Source organism: Epargyreus clarus, unplaced genomic scaffold (assembly GCF_041222505.1).
Source record: "Epargyreus clarus isolate Ecla_fem2 unplaced genomic scaffold, WU_Ecla_fem_2.2 ptg000027l, whole genome shotgun sequence".
NCBI lineage: Eukaryota > Metazoa > Arthropoda > Insecta > Lepidoptera > Hesperiidae > Epargyreus > Epargyreus clarus.
The window spans coordinates 4,686,214-4,704,272 of NW_027332234.1; the positions used below are offsets into that span (position 1 = coordinate 4,686,214).

The 18,059-nt window shown below is 35.6% G+C and overlaps 1 protein-coding gene across 1 annotated transcript in view; it reads left to right on the top strand.

Annotated features, from left to right (window-relative positions):
* Window positions 1-18,059, top strand: part of NGR-A14 (neuropeptide receptor A14) — a 97,849-nt gene that overhangs the window by 54,635 nt on the left and 25,155 nt on the right. Inside the window, exon 2 of the mRNA XM_073088950.1 lies at window positions 17,193-17,434. Within this exon, the coding sequence (XP_072945051.1) occupies window positions 17,232-17,434 (203 nt within the window). The 5' untranslated portion in view covers window positions 17,193-17,231. The remainder of the gene's footprint in view (window positions 1-17,192; window positions 17,435-18,059) is intronic.

The following is an 18,059-nucleotide window of genomic DNA, read 5'->3' on the forward strand; positions in this document are numbered from 1 at the left end:
TATGGCCTAATCTTTTTCATCCTGAGAAGAGACCCGTGCCTAGCAATATGACAGTAAAGCAATGACGAAGAGAAAGATTATTTCAGTTTACAGATTACTTAAGTTGGGCGTGAGTGGATCCATAGAAATATAGAAATAGGTATGATATTAAATCTTCACTGAAAAGGTTAAAAGTCTATCACGCAAAAGGGCTCCTTTGCGTGTGAGATCATTAGCCTTTATAAGTTTCCAGAGACGAATTATGTATGAAAGAGAAATCACCGCAAGACTTATGTTTGTAAAATATTATGCTGTGATATTCAAAAATTATTAAAACCTGTATAAACATTGTTGTATTTTCATACTAACGGGGTACAATCACGGATTAAGCTACAGGTTTTTACCCAGTAAATTAATAAAATATCCGGCGTGACAACATCACAATTTATGCAGTTATTAATTAACCGCTTTAATCTTTTGTTCATTAGGACGGCATACCACCGAAATAGCAGAGATATATCAGTTCTATGAAATTGTATTGCACGTCAATGTCTATTCAATTTTGATCCTTTAGCTCTAAACTTAGCTACGCAAGACTGAATGAACTGGTTCAAAGGTCCATTACATAATCGATGACGGTATCCATCGACAATAATAATTATTATTAAATCGACCACGTGCTTAAGACAACGGAAAGCCATTAGAAATGTTATCTCGATGGTAAAAGTGTGCTACTCTCCACACCACAGCTCTGTAACTAATAAAAACCTTGTTTATGCGCCCAGATGGCCCAAAGGTTTACCCTGGAACAGGGACGGGATGAATGCTCATGTACTGACACCAACGCCGTGACGGTTGTGTGATAGTATGGGATTCATCCTTAAGGGATGTCTCACTCACTAAACACTTCGGCTTTAGTCCTTGAGGACTCTAAAGCCTTCATCGGATGGCTACCACTTATTGGGGAAAAGAAATGATATGAAATTCGCAGCGTTTTCTCTTAAAGCAACGCACCCCGCGCCCCTCTCACTTATTTCGTTTAGAAACTACGTATATGTTTAGTTTGAAATCTGCCACTGGACACTGTTTATATGTGAATAAGTATATAGTATGTACTTATACCCACAACATGTACTACATACCCAGTTGACAGTCAAATTGTTGGTTCCGAAAATACTTTAACGATTATACAAACATATATGTGCTTTTCCTTGTTAAACATTTTAGTAACCTATTTTATTAATATTCTAAAGCAGATTTATTTCATAATTAAATTTATATACCTATTTCGTTTCCTGCTACTACATGCTAGGTACTACATGCTTGTCCCTGTAGTTCCGGGACTAGAATAGGGCTACGGTATCCCCTGCCTGTCGTAGGAGGCGACTAAAAGGGGGCTTCCGGGGTTGCGGACGGCAAGAGTGGGAGCTCGAACCGTCCAGCAAGCGACCCCGGGAAGGACGGCGGTATGTGTGGTCGCATACCGTCGTAAACATACCAGTGGTGTGGGAGGAGCGAAGACTGCTCCCCAGGGTAGAGCCCGTTGGGCATCGCGCTTGGAGGGCTCCGGTTGTGTTCCGTTGGAGATCCCGGAGTTCTCCAACAAGCGTTGAGGACGGCCACCGGGGGGGTTTTAGTGCGGTAAAAATCCCACATAACCCGGCGTCGCTCCCACGTCGTCGGGTACCTTTTGAAGGTTTCCCCCTCGAAGGTACTACATGCTAGGTACTACATGCTAGGTACTACATGCTAAAGGGAGTGATATCCTAGTGGTTAAGAAACTCCGCCTCTCGATGGAGGGGTCCGAAGTTCAAATCCCAGGCAGGCACTTTTTATTTTTCGTAATTATATGAGAATTAGAAATTAATTGTAGCTTAGTAAAACGGTGAAGGAAAAATCGCGATACCTGAATACCGCTATACGGAAACCTGCATACCTGAGAGCTTTATAAAAAAAAGAAAACAAAAGTTCTCAAAGGTATGTAAAGTATACCAACACGCACTTGGCCAGCGCTGTAAGGCCATTCTGAGAGGAGACCCGTGCCCAGCAGTGGAACAATAATGGATTGATGATGATGAATAATGCTACTATATATTATATTTATCTAAAATCGTTTAACGTAACAACAATGTGTATTCAAGGAAAATAATTTGACTTATTGCATTTATACTTCATTATCATTAAATTAGTCATTTTACCTACGTGTGTCATTATTGGTTTACCAGTTGCGAAGGTACCAGCCCGTATTGCTTATTTATTTTATTACTAATTTATGTAAAAGTGACAATATTAGTGTAAAACTATTCCATTAATATGTAAGTATTACTTTTATGTCATACAATTTAGGTCAGATAGGAATAAAAAATTAAAAGACTTAAGTACTCGTAATTAAATTTATTTCATTGATCACGTTAATATTTTTCTAGACAAAACAATGTTAAGTACTGAAGTTCTAATGAGAGTAAGGTAACTTATATTTTTGGCTTACTTGTAATACGTAGGTACTTTATATTATTCCATAATATACTATTATATCAATTCATACCATTTAATTAATAAAATTCTACAATTAATTTCACTTTTTCATACATACATTTGTCTAGATTTGTTCCTATCAATTCAATAACAGTGTTTTTATTGTTTTCTTTAATTAGTCAAAATCATTTTGTTTCAGCCTTATATATATTGTTCGAAGTTAATGAAGAATTAAATATGGGCGACATAAATATATCGATTTCAGGATTTGTCGTAATGTGTGTGACTATTTTTATTCTTGTAATATTAGTAATGTTTTTAACGTTTATATTGTACAGAATGAAATCAAAAGAGTACAAACGATTATTTGAACAAGGTGAATCTAATGTCACGACTATAAATAGCAACAGATATAACATTATGTTTCATAATAATAAAGAGAGTGAGGATTTACTTGTTAACATGGGCACGAAACTTAATTTTGATGAGCCTGGTTTGGTGACTAAATCTTGCAAGAACTCAATACATAAAGTCGAAACTGATCACGAAGCGCAAGACCAAACGGATAACACAAGCGTCAAGAAACATGAACAGAATCCAACGACAATACCGACATTAATGGCGCAACAGCAAATAGCGCGAATTTGCACTGAAATAATGCGATCGAAGAACTCTGATCATTTCAGGGAATCGCACGAACTCAAAGATCTAAGTAATTATAAGATGAAATTATTTCGTACTAGCGCACTGGATAGATCTAAGTCAACTCCAGAACTCGATATTTATGATGTCGTGCCACAAAGAATTGCGCCAATCAATTACAATGGTATGGAGGAGGAAGTCGAGTACTCCTCACCTATGAGTGACAGCAAAGTGGTTTTGGACTTCGAAAGTGGATATTATTTGCCCCTTTCCTTGAAGACAAAGACTTATGCTAACGCTGCTAACGTAGAATAATCCACGTTAACATCTGTCGACTGTAAGAAGTAGCTACATGCTAACGAACCTGCATCGGTTCGAGTCAAATCATATTATGATGTTAATGAAATGATTCTTACAATGCATTTAATTCATAATATTTTTATAAACAATCTTAAAAGTGAGAGATCAACAGGAAATGTGAGAATGATAAAAAAGCAAGCGGGGCGTAGAAGGAATCTTCCTTAGTTATAATTTGTAAATAATTTATTTGGTAAAATAGCGGTTACTTAATTTAACAACAACATATTGGTTTAAGATAGAAGTTAATACACATTTTAAATTTGAGAACATGTACATATAAGACATAATTATAGGTATATGTTTATTGTATGTGTTCAGTATTTAGAACTGGTCGAAATACTGATGATAAATAAAAGGAGTAAATTCAAAATTTAAAAGGTTGACGTTTCTGTCATAACACACATTGTACGGACAGTCGGTATTCAGATTTCGTCACGGGACATATAATATAATTTATATTTATTACGGGGGTCCTGGGGACCTATTTGGACGTCGCGAGTGTGTGTGCATCACGGTCGATCGGTCGCCGAAGGGAGCACCGCACAGTTCTACGGTATTTATACATTTATTCACCTACATTATTGTTTCTAGCGCACAAGGGTTCCAAATTATATTTCGGATTAGAAACCAGCGACCTAAAACTCTACATTTTGGTCACTTCGAGTCGGGATTCGGGTTTCCGTGCTCGCAAGTATATTCTTGTGTGTTGGTGAACAGTAGTGTAGACATCGGCACACGTCCACGTCGTTTGTAAATACTTTGCCGGATTATAAGTATTTACAGCGGCTGGACAACATCAAAAAACGGGTGTACTCTACAATTATTACGTAGGGATACACGTATTTATTTCGGTTACTATTTTATTTATGTACATCGGGTACTACAAGAAACGTCAACGGTTTTAGGCGTTCTTTCGGACTATTATTAGTGTTTCGGTCGGGCTTGTATTGAGCATTCTCCTGTTTCGGGTTGTGTCGGTTGAAGGTGGTAGAACTCTACGTGGTTCGACTCCGGCAGCACCACCGCCACATCTATTTCTGCCATTACAGCAGTGTTTGGAGCTGCTGTATTTTGGTTTGAAAAAGGTGTGGTAAGGGAGATATACTTAATCGAGGCGTTCCAACTTAGTCCTCAAGAGTAACAGCGCACGTGTGGTCATTTACACCAGGTGGAGGTGGACTGCATGGTCGTTGTCTACTCTATTATTTCGGTCGGTTTTATTTCGGTTTGGATTTTTATTATTTCGGATTATAATTTACATTCGGTAATATTTTGTGCTTTCATATTTGTCAATTCGGTTGACATATAATTTTGTGACAGCGTTCTATCGGTTTAAATTTAATTTTATTTTTTTCTTATTTCAATTTTTTTGAAATGGCTCCTAAATCTAAACAAAGGTTGAATAAATTAAAATACGATTTAGCAATTCATAATTTGGATTCTATTTACGATCTTTCTCAGCGGGAACCTAAATCTGAAATAGATAAAAATAATTTTAAAATACGGTATCATGATTTGGATCGTAATTATGAAGAATTTACGTCGATGTTTTTGGAGCTGCAATCGGAATTGGACGAAGGCTCTGATGTGGATTATTCGGACGATTTTAAAAAATATAATGGAATATATTATGATATCAAGAGGAAGTTTTTAGAAATATCATCTTCGGAGACTGAACATGGTTCGGAGTTCAGGTCAATGGATGATGGTGACAAGCGGAAGCGGGTGGTTTTACCACGAATACAAATTCCTACATTTTCGGGAAAAATAGAAGAATTTGTTTCATTTATGGATTTATTCAGTTCTTTGATATGTGAAGATAATGCTTTATCTGATTCGGAGAAAATGTATTACTTATTAGGTTCATTGGCTGGAGAACCAAAGGTTTTATTGCAACACTTATCTATTTCGGGAGATAATTTTTCGGTTGCTATGGATCTCTTGAACAATAGATATAATAATAAAAGATTGTTAGCGGATAAACTATTTTATAATTTGTTTTATATTTCACATGTCACCAAACATTTAAGTTCTATTAAATTATTTTTAAATACATTATTAGAAAATACGAAAGCGCTAGAAAAGATGAATTTTCCTGTTGATCAGTGGACACATTTATTGTTTTATATTAATTTTCAAAAATTAGATAATAGTCTAAAAAAAGGTTTTGAAGAACGGTTTACAGGAAAGGAGTTTCCGGAATTTAAGGATTTAATAAAGTTTTTGGAAAATGAACTTAGGATTTTGGAGTCAAGTGGTGATTCACATCGGACATGTGGTACTACTAAAACTCATGCGGCATTTCAGGAAAATAGGCAGGTAGGCTGCAAATGTTGTAAAAAGGGAATACACCATCTTTCCAAATGTAATAAATTTTTATCTTTAAGGGTGGGTCTTAGGAAAGACTTTATTAAAGAAAATAAACTATGTTTTAGATGCTTTAACTCTCATAAGATAGCGGACTGTCAATCTTCATGGGTTTGCTTTAAGTGTAAGTCACCTAAGCATCATCATCTTATTCACATGGATTTACCTCACTACCAGACAGCATCGGGCAGTGCAAGGTCGGCGGCGACACCTACTGTGACCGGTAACAGTAGGGCACATGCTTCTAATGTTGTCGCGGATAGGGTGGAGGATAATCCATATACTGCATCTGTTAGCGGATCTAACAGGGCAAATATTACGGTTTCGAATCAAGGTGGTGCTTCGTTGACTTCTAACATGATTGAAGGTAACATGTTTAATCGTACGGTTCTTTTGTCTACGGCCATGGTGCATATTAAGGATGAACATGGTCACTATCAAGAAGCGCGTGCGTTATTGGACAACGGTAGTCAAGGCAGTTTTATTTCGGAGAGTTGTGCTAATAGATTAGGTTTAAGACGGTTTAAAACAAATGCTTCTACAGTCACGGGACTGAGTGGCATACCAGTGGATAGTGGTAGAAATGGGGTTAATTTAACGATTCGACCGCGGTTTTCACGTCGACCGTTATTGGTATCTACCGCTACTATTTTAAATAAAATAACTAATCAGTTGCCTAGTTATAATTTACCTCAACATATTTGTAGTCATTACAAAGATTTGCCTCTTGCGGATGAATATTTTTACCTTAGTCGGGAGGTTGATATTTTAATCGGTGCAGATTTATTAGGAGAGGTTATGCTCGGGGATATTATTAAAATAAACAATGATTTGCCATGTGCTATGGAAACTATCTTCGGTTATGTATTGTCGGGGCCTTTTTCATACGCGGTAAATAATGATGAAGGTGCCCAGAATATTAACGTTTGTCAAACATTCACAAACGTTGAATCGGTCAATTTTGTACATAAAGTTAGGGACACTAACGATAATCCTAGCGTCATTGCGAATCCAAGACATTTAGATCATAAAATTAGTCATCAACGGGATGATACACGGCGATATGCGGTAGGTTCGCCATATTTACCAGATACGTTTACGGTAAATAGTTCCTTTTCATCTGTGAGAAAACGGTTCTCTATCATGGAAAGACAACGTGCGGTAAATAAATTTCGGAAAAAAGTTGTAAATCTAATTTAGCGGTTTTACGGTTTTATTTTAGTTATATTTTTTATGGCTCTAGTTCATTTATTATTTTGTTTTATTGGTATTTCGCTGTAGGATATTTTGTTTTAATTTTGTTTTTTGATCAAATGGATTGACACAATGGTTTCATTACCTACGGATAGGGTGAATACCACCGGGGTATTTCACACTGTGCTATCGGATTTTGCAGGTCCTTTTATATTAAGGGTTTCACGGTTAAGGAATCCTAAAACATTAGGGTGTTATATTTTGTAGGTTTTTTGTTTGTTCTTGTGCAAAGGTTGTACAATGAACATTTAGTGTCAACGATTTGACGACGGAAGGTTTTCTTGTAACATTAACTACATTTACTTCTCGGCTGGATCTTTCACATGTCATTCGGTTTGACTGTGGGACAAATGATACAACTGCAAGAAGACATTTAGATGAAGAGCAGGCTGCATAGTCAGCAATAACTTTGTTGAAACGGGTAATCGGTGAATTTGTTTTAACTTATGAAGAGCTTGAAACTGTATTTACCAGGAGGGAAGCAGATCTCAATTGTAGACCATTGTGTGAAGTTACGGAAGATCCTCATGGTTTATCGATAAATCCTTATTATCGGTATCGGAATTTAACTTGGCGGATTTACCAAACGATAGATTGAAGAGATGTCAATTGGCGCAAGCTCTTTATCAAAGATTTTGGAGAAGATGGAGTAGTCAATATCTTCACTCGCTTCAAACTAGAAGTAAATGGACTAAACCTGGATGATCACTTAAAATCGGAGATTTAGTTTTATTAAAAGAAGAAAACTTGCCTTCTTTAAATCGGAAAATAGATCGGTTTTTGGAGTTACTGCCTGAGAAAGATGGTATTATTCGGATAGTTAAACTGAAAACAACACCGGTTATATTTATTCGGCCTATGGTTAAGTTTTGTGGGCTGCCTTCGGAATAGGGTTGTCACAAACTTATTTCAGTTATTTCATGTTTATTATATGTTCGGTGTAAGCTTTTATTTTTTGGATTTTGGTTGATAAAGGCTTGGCCTTTCTCGGGCGGGGGTATGTTCAGTATTTAGAACTGGTCGAAATACTGATGATAAATAAAAGGAGTAAATTCAAAATTTAAAAGGTTGACGTTTCTGTCATAACACACATTGTACGGACAGTCGGTATTCAGATTTCGTCACGGGACATATAATATAATTTATATTTATTACGGGGGTCCTGGGGACCTATTTGGACGTCGCGAGTGTGTGTGCATCACGGTCGATCGGTCGCCGAAGGGAGCACCGCACAGTTCTACGGTATTTATACATTTATTCACCTACATTATTGTTTCTAGCGCACAAGGGTTCCAAATTATATTTCGGATTAGAAACCAGCGACCTAAAACTCTACACTGTCTGGTAGTGAGGTAAATCCATGTGAATAAGACGATGATGCTTAGGTGACTTACATTTAAAGCAAACCCATGAAGATTGACAGTCCGCTATCTTATGAGAGTTAAAACATCTAAAACATAGTTTATTTTCTTTAATAAAGTCTTTCCTAAGACCCAACCTTAAAGATAAAAATTTATTACATTTGGAAAGATGATGTATTCCCTTTTTACAACATTTGCAGCCTACCTGCCTACTTTCCTGAAATGCCTCATGAGTTTTAGTAGTGCCACATGTCCGATGTGAATCACCACTTGACTCCAAAATCCTAAGTTCATTTTCCAAAAACTTTATTAAATCCTTAAATTCCGGTAACTCCTTTCCTGTAAACCGTTCTTCAAAACCTTTTTTTAGACTATTATCTAATTTTTGAAAATTAATATAAAACAATAAATGTGTCCACTGATCAACCGGAAAATTCATCTTTTCTAGCGCTTTCGTATTTTCTAGCAATGTATTTAAAAATAATGTAATAGAATTTAAATGTTTGGTGACATGTGAAATATAAAACAAATTATAAAATAGTTTATCTGCTAACAATCTTTTATTATTATATCTATTGTTCAATAGATCCATAGCAACCGAAAAATTATCTCCCGAAATAGATAAGTGTTGCAATAAAACCTTTGGTTCTCCAGCCAATGAACCTAATAAGTAATACATTTTCTCCGAATCAGATAAAGCATTATCTTCACATATCAAAGAATTAAATAAATCCATAAATGAAACAAATTCTTCTATTTTTCCCGAAAATGTAGGAATCTGTATCCGTGGTAAAACCACCCGCTTCCGCTTGTCACCATCATCCATTGACCTGAACTCCGAACCATGTTCAGTCTCCGAAGATGATATTTCTAAAAACTTCCTCTTGATATCATAATATATTCCATTATATTTTTTAAAATCGTCCGAATAATCCACATCAGAGCCTTCGTCCAATTCCGATTGCAGCTCCAAAAACATCGACGTAAATTCTTCATAATTACGATCCAAATCATGATACCGTATTTTAAAATTATTTTTATCTATTTCAGATTTAGGTTCCCGCTGAGAAAGATCGTAAATAGAATCCAAATTATGGATTGCTAAATCGTATTTTAATTTATTCAACCTTTGTTTAGATTTAGGAGCCATTTCAAAAAAATTAAATAAGAAAAAATAAAATTAAATTTAAACCGATAGAACGCTGTCACAAAATTATATGTCAACCGACTTGACAAATATGAAAGCACAAAATATTACCGAATGTAAATTATAATCCGCAGTAATAAAAATCCAAACCAAAATAAAACCGACCGAAATAATAGAGTAGACAACGACCATGCAGTCCACCTCCACCTGGTGTAAATGACCACACGTGCGCTGTTACTCTTGAGGACTAAGTTGGAACGCCTCGATTAAGTATATCTCCCTTACCACACCTTTTTCAAACCAAAATACAGCAGCTCTAAACACTGCTGTAATGGCAGAAATAGATGTGGCGGTGGTGCTGCCGGAGTCGAACCACGTAGAGTTCTACCACCTTCAACCGACACAACCCGAAACAGGAGAATGCTCAATACAAACCCGACCGAAACACTAATAATAGTCCGAAAAAACGCCTAAAACCGTTGACGTTTCTTGTAGTACCCGATGTACATAAATAAAATAGTAACCGAAATAAATACGTGTATCCCTACGTAATAATTGTAGAGTACACCCGTTTTTTGATGTTGTCCAGCCGCTGTAAATACTTATAATCCGGCAAAGTATTTACAAACGACGTGGACGTGTGCCGATGTCTACACTACTGTTCACCAACACACAAGAATATACTTGCGAGCACGGAAACCCGAATCCCGACTCGAAGTGACCAAAATGTAAAGTTTTAGGTCGCTGGTTTCTAATCCGAAATATAATTTGGAACCCTTGTGCGCTAGAAACAATAGTGTAGGTGAATATATGTATAAATACCGTAGAACTGTGCGGTGCTCCCTTCGGCGACCGATCGACCGTGATGCACACACACTCGCGACGTCCAAATAGGTCCCCAGGACCCCCGTAATATATATAAATTATATTATACGTCCCGTGACGAAATCTGAATACCGACTGTCCGTACAATGTGTGTTATGACAGAAACGTCAACCTTTAAATTTTGAATTTACTCCTTTTATTTATAATCAGTATTTCTACCAGTTCTAAATACTGAACATACCCCCGCCCGAGTATAGCGGTTACTTAATTTAACAACAACATATTGGTTTAAGATAGAAGTTAATACACATTTTAAATTTGAGAACATGTACATATAAGACATAATTATAGGTATATGTTTATTGTATGTATTTTGTAAATTTGCGAACTGTACATTGTTGACAAATATTGAACACTATTCGTTTGTTCACCATTCATTTAATTTATAACATATCTGTTACATGTGTATTAGTCAATTTCTTTTAAAGTATTTTTAAAAATAATGTCTAGATCAAACTAGTTTCAATCTTGAAACAAACGTCGAAGACGGTGGTTATTGTCAATTGACTGGCTATTGGTCAAAAGCAAGAGAAGGCCAAGTCTGCAGATATTCTATTTTATATTATATTAATTAACAAAGTTTCAGATCCGTCCGAAAGTAAATTTAAACTAAGTAAGGTATATCCTTATTAAATTCGATTTCTTGATAGATTCAAAACCATATAAGGTAAGATTTGGCTGTAAAATGACTAAATACCGTTCGTTCATTGTGAAACCTGAGGAGTTTTATTCGTATACAATTGATCCATAAATAAACAGGAAACATGTGAAAAACTGCGAACAAAGCTAAGGATTTCGTACGTACAATATAAAATTGTAGATATCTACTTTTAAAATTATACATAGTTTCATAATCAAACGTGTAAATAACTAGCCTAATTAATGATTAGTAAATGTGCACATTTTAAAAACCGAACTCTCATTTTATTGTTTTAATTTTAAAATGTTTTCCAATAATTATTATATTTGAAATAATATTGTAAAATAGTCATCGCTAATTTTATACGATCTTCTTTATTTTATTTAAATATACGAGTAATATTATTGTATATTAAATATATTATTGTACAAAAAAGGATTCGAGTTTATTTTGTAATAAATTAATTATGTGTCATTGTTATTAACAACACGTTTATATGGAGAGTTGTGGTTTTAAATGGACCGATTATTATTAGTAATTAGTATTACAGTTGTTGACATAAACCATTATATTAATTGTATACTGAAACAACAAGTATTTTATTTGAAAATATAATGTAACATTTTTTATGCTAAATTAGCTGTTTAAGAATTGTTTTCACGTCGGAATTTGATTATCAATAACTTCATAAGTATAGGAAAACGTAATAACTCACCAGAATATTCTCAAAAAAATTGGAAATTTACGTGATGCTTTTCAGCCTCCACTTTTTTAAAATATAAAAGTAGCAAATGAGCAACAATTTCATCTAATGGTAACTGGCTATTGCAGCTCATGAAAGTTTGCAGGTAGGTAGGTTTGTAGAGTTTTACCAGAGGTGATTTGCAACAATAATTTCAAAATAGGATTAGAGTGCAACCGTAAGTCATTTGCTACCTCTTAGGATTAAGTTTCAATGCTTCGTATACGTATAATACATTACTTTACCTTACCACATAAAGCATTACGTCGAACTATGTGTGATTCTTAAACCTTTATATTAATTACTACTGATTGGATAAACACTCCCAACAGTGGGACAATAATGGGTTGACGACGAAAAAGGTAAACAACGTAACAACTATAACCTTTAGTTTATTTACTATTTATTTCTTTATCTATTTGTATAACCATCACATAATGCGCATCCAAATATATTACATACATTTTCATTTAATCGTCACGTCGTGACGTCATTGCAGCTTGCACGTTTAATATTGCGCAATTAACGCAATTTACTCATAATTGAAGTTAAATGTATTTATAAAGCTTATATTCACATTTTAATTAATAGCTAGTAAGCCATACAATTTTAACTAAATTGCAAAAGGTTATTTTTGCGTAGTGATTTAAATTTACCGGTTAAATAATTTGTATTTAGTGGTAGAAACTCGTATCTCTCACAATGGTTCGAGATTGGACCTACATTAACAAATTGATATGTAGATATAGTCTTGAAGTCATGTAATATAGTCACATAAAAGGTACAGAGTTACGATATAACAACTATACGTAAGTAAGTTCACACTAGTGATTAGAAGTATATAACTACACAAGTATCTCCTTTATTCGACTGTTCTTGCTGAAGTCTCCGACCAGAATGTCGCTCTCTGTTAATTCGAGCGCCGCCATGGTGTCGTCCCCCCTTCACATACCCGCATCTGTGTTTTAACTGTAGTATCAAATGAGTCACTTATTACTTTAATGTAATGTTATAAAAATGCGAAATCGTTAACATCCAGCTTCTTATTAACGACGATAAAATATTAGACGTATTTTTGTTGTTTTTAATGCATTGTCAGTTTACAAAAACAGTATTTGTACCAGTAATACAACAAAAACAGGAAATACATGGGAGCGACTAAAATTTTTCCTCGTTCATCGTGGACGATTCTTGACATAGTAATTATGACGAACAAGTGCGAGTACAAAAGAAGTTTTGACACTGATCGACGAAACGAAGAAAACTGCACGAGTGACTCCGACGAGCTGCGACAGTTAGGAATAACAATTTTAATCCCTTATTGCCGACGAATTAAATTTTACATTTCTACTTAATAGTTTTCGTGTATTTTTTTTTATTTGAAATTTATTTTTAACTTTTACGAATTACATTTGCTATTATTGCGTTTAAATTGTTATAAGATTTTGTAATTTATTTTCTGTTTTAAACAAATCATAAAAATGAATATACCCATAACTTGGCATAGAAATTACAACCCCGAGTAGGTACTTGTGTAATCATAATACAAGGCAGTTTATTGTTTCAGTATTTATGAAGTTAACGATAAATTCAGTCAAAGGAGTTTAAATTAAACAGCGCCGATGACGCAAATAAACCGTACTATGCGTTCTCGATTGGTTTAAAAATGCATACAAAGCACGCATTATTTTGCAATCGCACCGCATCCGTTTTTAATATTATTATTATAATACTTTCATTTAACATGCTTTGTTAGTGTATTAACTACTAGCGGTCAAATTTAGTTTTTTTAAGAAGTTATAAGAAACGAAGAATAGGCATATCAACATAATACTTGCTTTATAACCAAAATCATGCCAAGTAGAAAGGTTTCGTGTTACTTTCGGCCCGACAGTTTAAGAGGAAATCCCTACCCACAAGTATTAAACACGTATATAATCAATAATCATATTTCATCTTGACCCACTTATTGAGCGGCTAAAAAGTGCTAGGCCATCATCCTCTCAAGGAAGCTTTGGTGCGACCTTCCCGAAATATCCCTTAAGGACACTTCGTGTTTACTTGACGCTCTTATTTTACGATCGACGGTTGAAGAGTTCAAAATGTAAGGTACAGACTGAAGATTTCAATGTATTTTAGTATGTTTATTTTATGTCAGAATGTTTTTCAGTTCGAACGCGATTTCACTAGTTAAAACTATTTTATTCTAAGTGTTAAAGTTGATTGTAATAAAATGAATATTTTTCAACCGCTTATAACTGAATATAACTAGTATTTACTGTCGTTGAAGTTAATTAAGTGTAGCTGAGGTCTAACGATCCTAATGTGTTGCCGAAATCCTATGAGAGGGCTCTACAAAAAAGGTGCAAAAGCTTTCAAAATCGGCGATACAATAATGTATTTCCATTAAGCGACCCATTTGCTTATTTGCTAAATTAAAATATAAAAATAAGTATTCAGAAAAAAATATGTTGAAACCAATATACACCTACATAGTCAGAATATTGATATATCAAAGTCTTAGTAGAGTCAATATTCCAGTCCTATAGCTATAAAATATATATTACTACCAGCATTACCTTTTACTCAGTCCTCAGGGAACAGTACAACATTCGAATGGAGTAAGACTTCAATGTGAATCGTGACCAAATTTATTCTGCGCAAAATATTTAAATGAACATGATATACTAAATGCAGTATAGCCTAGTGGTGATAGCCTAGTGGTTAAGAAACGCGGCTTCTCGATCGAGGGGTCCGAGGTTCAAATCCCAGGCACGCACCTCTGATTTTTCAAAATTATGTGCGTATTAGAAATTAATTATCACTTGCTTAAACGGTGAAGGAAAACATCGTGAGGAAACCTGCATACCTGAGAGATTTATAAAAAATCTCAAAGGTATGCGAAGTCTACCAATACGCACTTGGCCAGCGCGGTGGACTATGGTCTAATCCTTCTCATTATAAGAGGAGACCCTTGCCCAGCAGTGGGACGTTAATGGGTTGATGATGATGATATACTAAATACAATGTGATTACTATCGCTCTTGGACATCTGTTATCATCCTAAAATAAGATTAAAGTCCCACATGAAATTGACCACAGATGCTTTTCTACTCCAGAGAGAGGCTGGAATGCCTCGGAAAAGTATTTCTCCCTTACACACTCAATCCAGAACACACCCCATGACGGTGGAGCCTCTGGAGGCGAACCACAAAGAGTGCTTCAAACCACTAGGCAGGAGGAGAATGGACCGTAGAAAAAAAAGACATTGTAACAGTGACATGTACACTATCTTGCAAATTCGAATGTATTCCAGTAGTAGGGCCCGTCTCGAATCAGATTCATTGCGACGTTACGCAAATTATGTTTGTGTTGCGTTTAACTGCAATGCAATTTACGTGTGCATACAACTTGTTACCAACACCGACTCTCCATGTGCTCCGCAGGGAAATCTTCAACATTTAAACATTAATTAAATTTTAATGCGTTTACGTAGGATTTGAAATTCGGTTTTAATAATTATGACATTTTTATCGATGACTAAAAATAATTTCGTAATTATTTAATATCTGTAATTTCTGGAATTGTCTGGAATTTCAAAAATCTGTTTCTTAGATGCATGTCTTATTTCCCCATTTTTAATTCGTCAGTTTTGTACTTATTAGAATTATATCTCACTTTAACGATTCAGACGTTCTTAAAAAAAGCCTCAAAAGTGTTTGAAACCTATCGCAGTTAGCTAGCTAGCGCTTTTGGCTGTGGTATACATTCTCTCCCTCTACACACACACACATACTTTCTACACTCACAGCCCCACACTAGGATTTCCTGTGTCGTGGGTGCCATAGACGAATGCACAAATACCAAGACCCAGAAACAGAAATCTAAATTCATCATTTAGATATCTCTCTGGGCCGGGGATCGAACCCGGGACCCTGTGCGCGTCAGACCGGTATGGTAACCGCTCCGCCACGCGGGTCGTCAAAAGGTCTCCTCTAAAAGGAGAACCTTACCCAGCACTAAGACAGTAAAGGGTTGTTAACGTAATTAGGATTGAAGGTCCATCAGGGATATGTTGCTACCAGCGATGCCTGAACTGGAACCTTTAAACCAGAAGCACTACTTTTGTAAAGCTAAATAAATGTGGTGGCTATGCAGTTGGAGTCAATCATGACGGATTTCTTCTACTTTTAATTTTAATGTTAAACGAGTTTCATGAATAAAGGCCCCATGTTAGATCACCGATCAAACTCCACTCCGCACGATTGAGCGCCGGTCGCAGCTACTTTTGGACACTCGATGCAGCAACAGTGAAACGCTAAAATACGTGGTTTCGGTACTTCGACTAGACGCGTACAGCGTTGCTCAACAAAGCGTAATATAGCATTGACCGGAACTGAACGCAGTAATTCACCAAAACGTGATAGAGCATCGATTCAATCGCCAAAGCGGGAATCACTGATGCTAGGCTAAAAGTGGCTAGCCTGAAAGGGCGGTAATGACATTAACTTTAAATGAGTTATTGGAATCGGTCTAACGCAAACAAACCTTCTGCTCATTAATAACAGCCCTACATATAAATGTTAATCAGATTTATTTATAGTGACATTATAACGCTCATCGACAAAATATAATTATGGTCCTTCGTGCCGGAAACAATAACGACTTTGATTAATCCGATCCTGTAATTCTCTTATTTTATTTTGAAGCAGGTACAAAGCGAAAAATTTAAATATTGGACAATGGACGGCCATTAAATTGAAACATAAAACCCCATATGGCGTACACTCGCATCACCTTGTAAATATTAATGAAAATACTCTGATATTCGTATCACAGGTTCGGATCTTTCAATTATGTTAAGCATTTATTTGGGTATATATTAATTAGTTTATAAAATAGCAAACATACTGGTTATACACTTATTTATTCTATCTGAAGAGATCGTTATGCAAATATATTGCCTGAGCAAAAATGAGCCTAATCACCCATTTGCTACTGTTGCTTGAGCAACATAATTAACTGCGCAATTATCAAATAGCTCGTCGAATATTTACTAGCTTATCCATCCATATAGATGATACAGTCGACTGATATCAGGATTTTTCAAATAAACACAAACATGTACCCCTCGTTAGTTGCTTGGGCGACAAATTGGACAAGCGACAGCGACTTAAGCAAACAAATTAATAGCGAAAAAATCGTAGCTTTGGAGACTTCCTCAAGCAATAGTTGGCACAGGACAGACTTAAGAACTCCATTTGTTGGACAAGTCAATTTATCTAATACAACTTTTAAATATGCCTTCAAAGTTTATAAAACACATTTCTCTTGTTACAGGTCTAAGAGAACGGAAGTGCACAACAAAGTTCAGCAAAGATGTTCACAATCCCAAGCAACACGTCCACACCTATGTACGAAGACAATTCCACCGACGGCGACTACACGCCGTACGAAGAACGCTTGGAGACGTACCTGGTTCCAGTGCTGTTCGCTATCATCTTTATTGTGGGGGTCTTGGGCAATGGCACCTTGGTGATCGTCTACATCAGGCATCGAGGCATGAGGAATGCGCCGAATACGTAAGTTTGAACTATTGTTTATTTAGAAGACTATTTCGTAACAGTCGTAGATATAGAAGTAGAATGGTTTGATCGGGAAGGTACAGTCAGCTCATCTATGTAGCCAATTAATTATTTTGACGCTTTACGACTGACAGCATTACTTATGGACGTTTCTGTCCATATATTTCTGGAGCTGACTGTACCACCATCACACCTATTTCTATCTTGAAGCACATTTCACGTCAAGAAAAACCCCTGTTCTGTATGAAATTGGTAACAAAAATTCAGGGGTGGCGATGACCACTTATTTTTAGGTAACTTCATGTTCATTGTAGCTAATCTCATATTGTAGAAATAGATATCTAAATTATGGTTCTGATTATTTTCATTGTTATGAACGACCCATGTTTAGAAGTGAAATAGAACTTCGAAACCAATCCGCATATAAACATGATAGGTCTACAAATCAAATTATTTTCCTCCAAAAGTCTTTCGTGCGTTCAAATAACTTTTAATATCCCGCGATATTACGTTTTCTCAGCGATCCAAAAAACACTTACGACAAAAGAAATGTTTGGATAAACTGTTATCGTTATTCCCAAGTTCACTATAACTCGTATGAAGACAGAACTTCAGTCTTTAT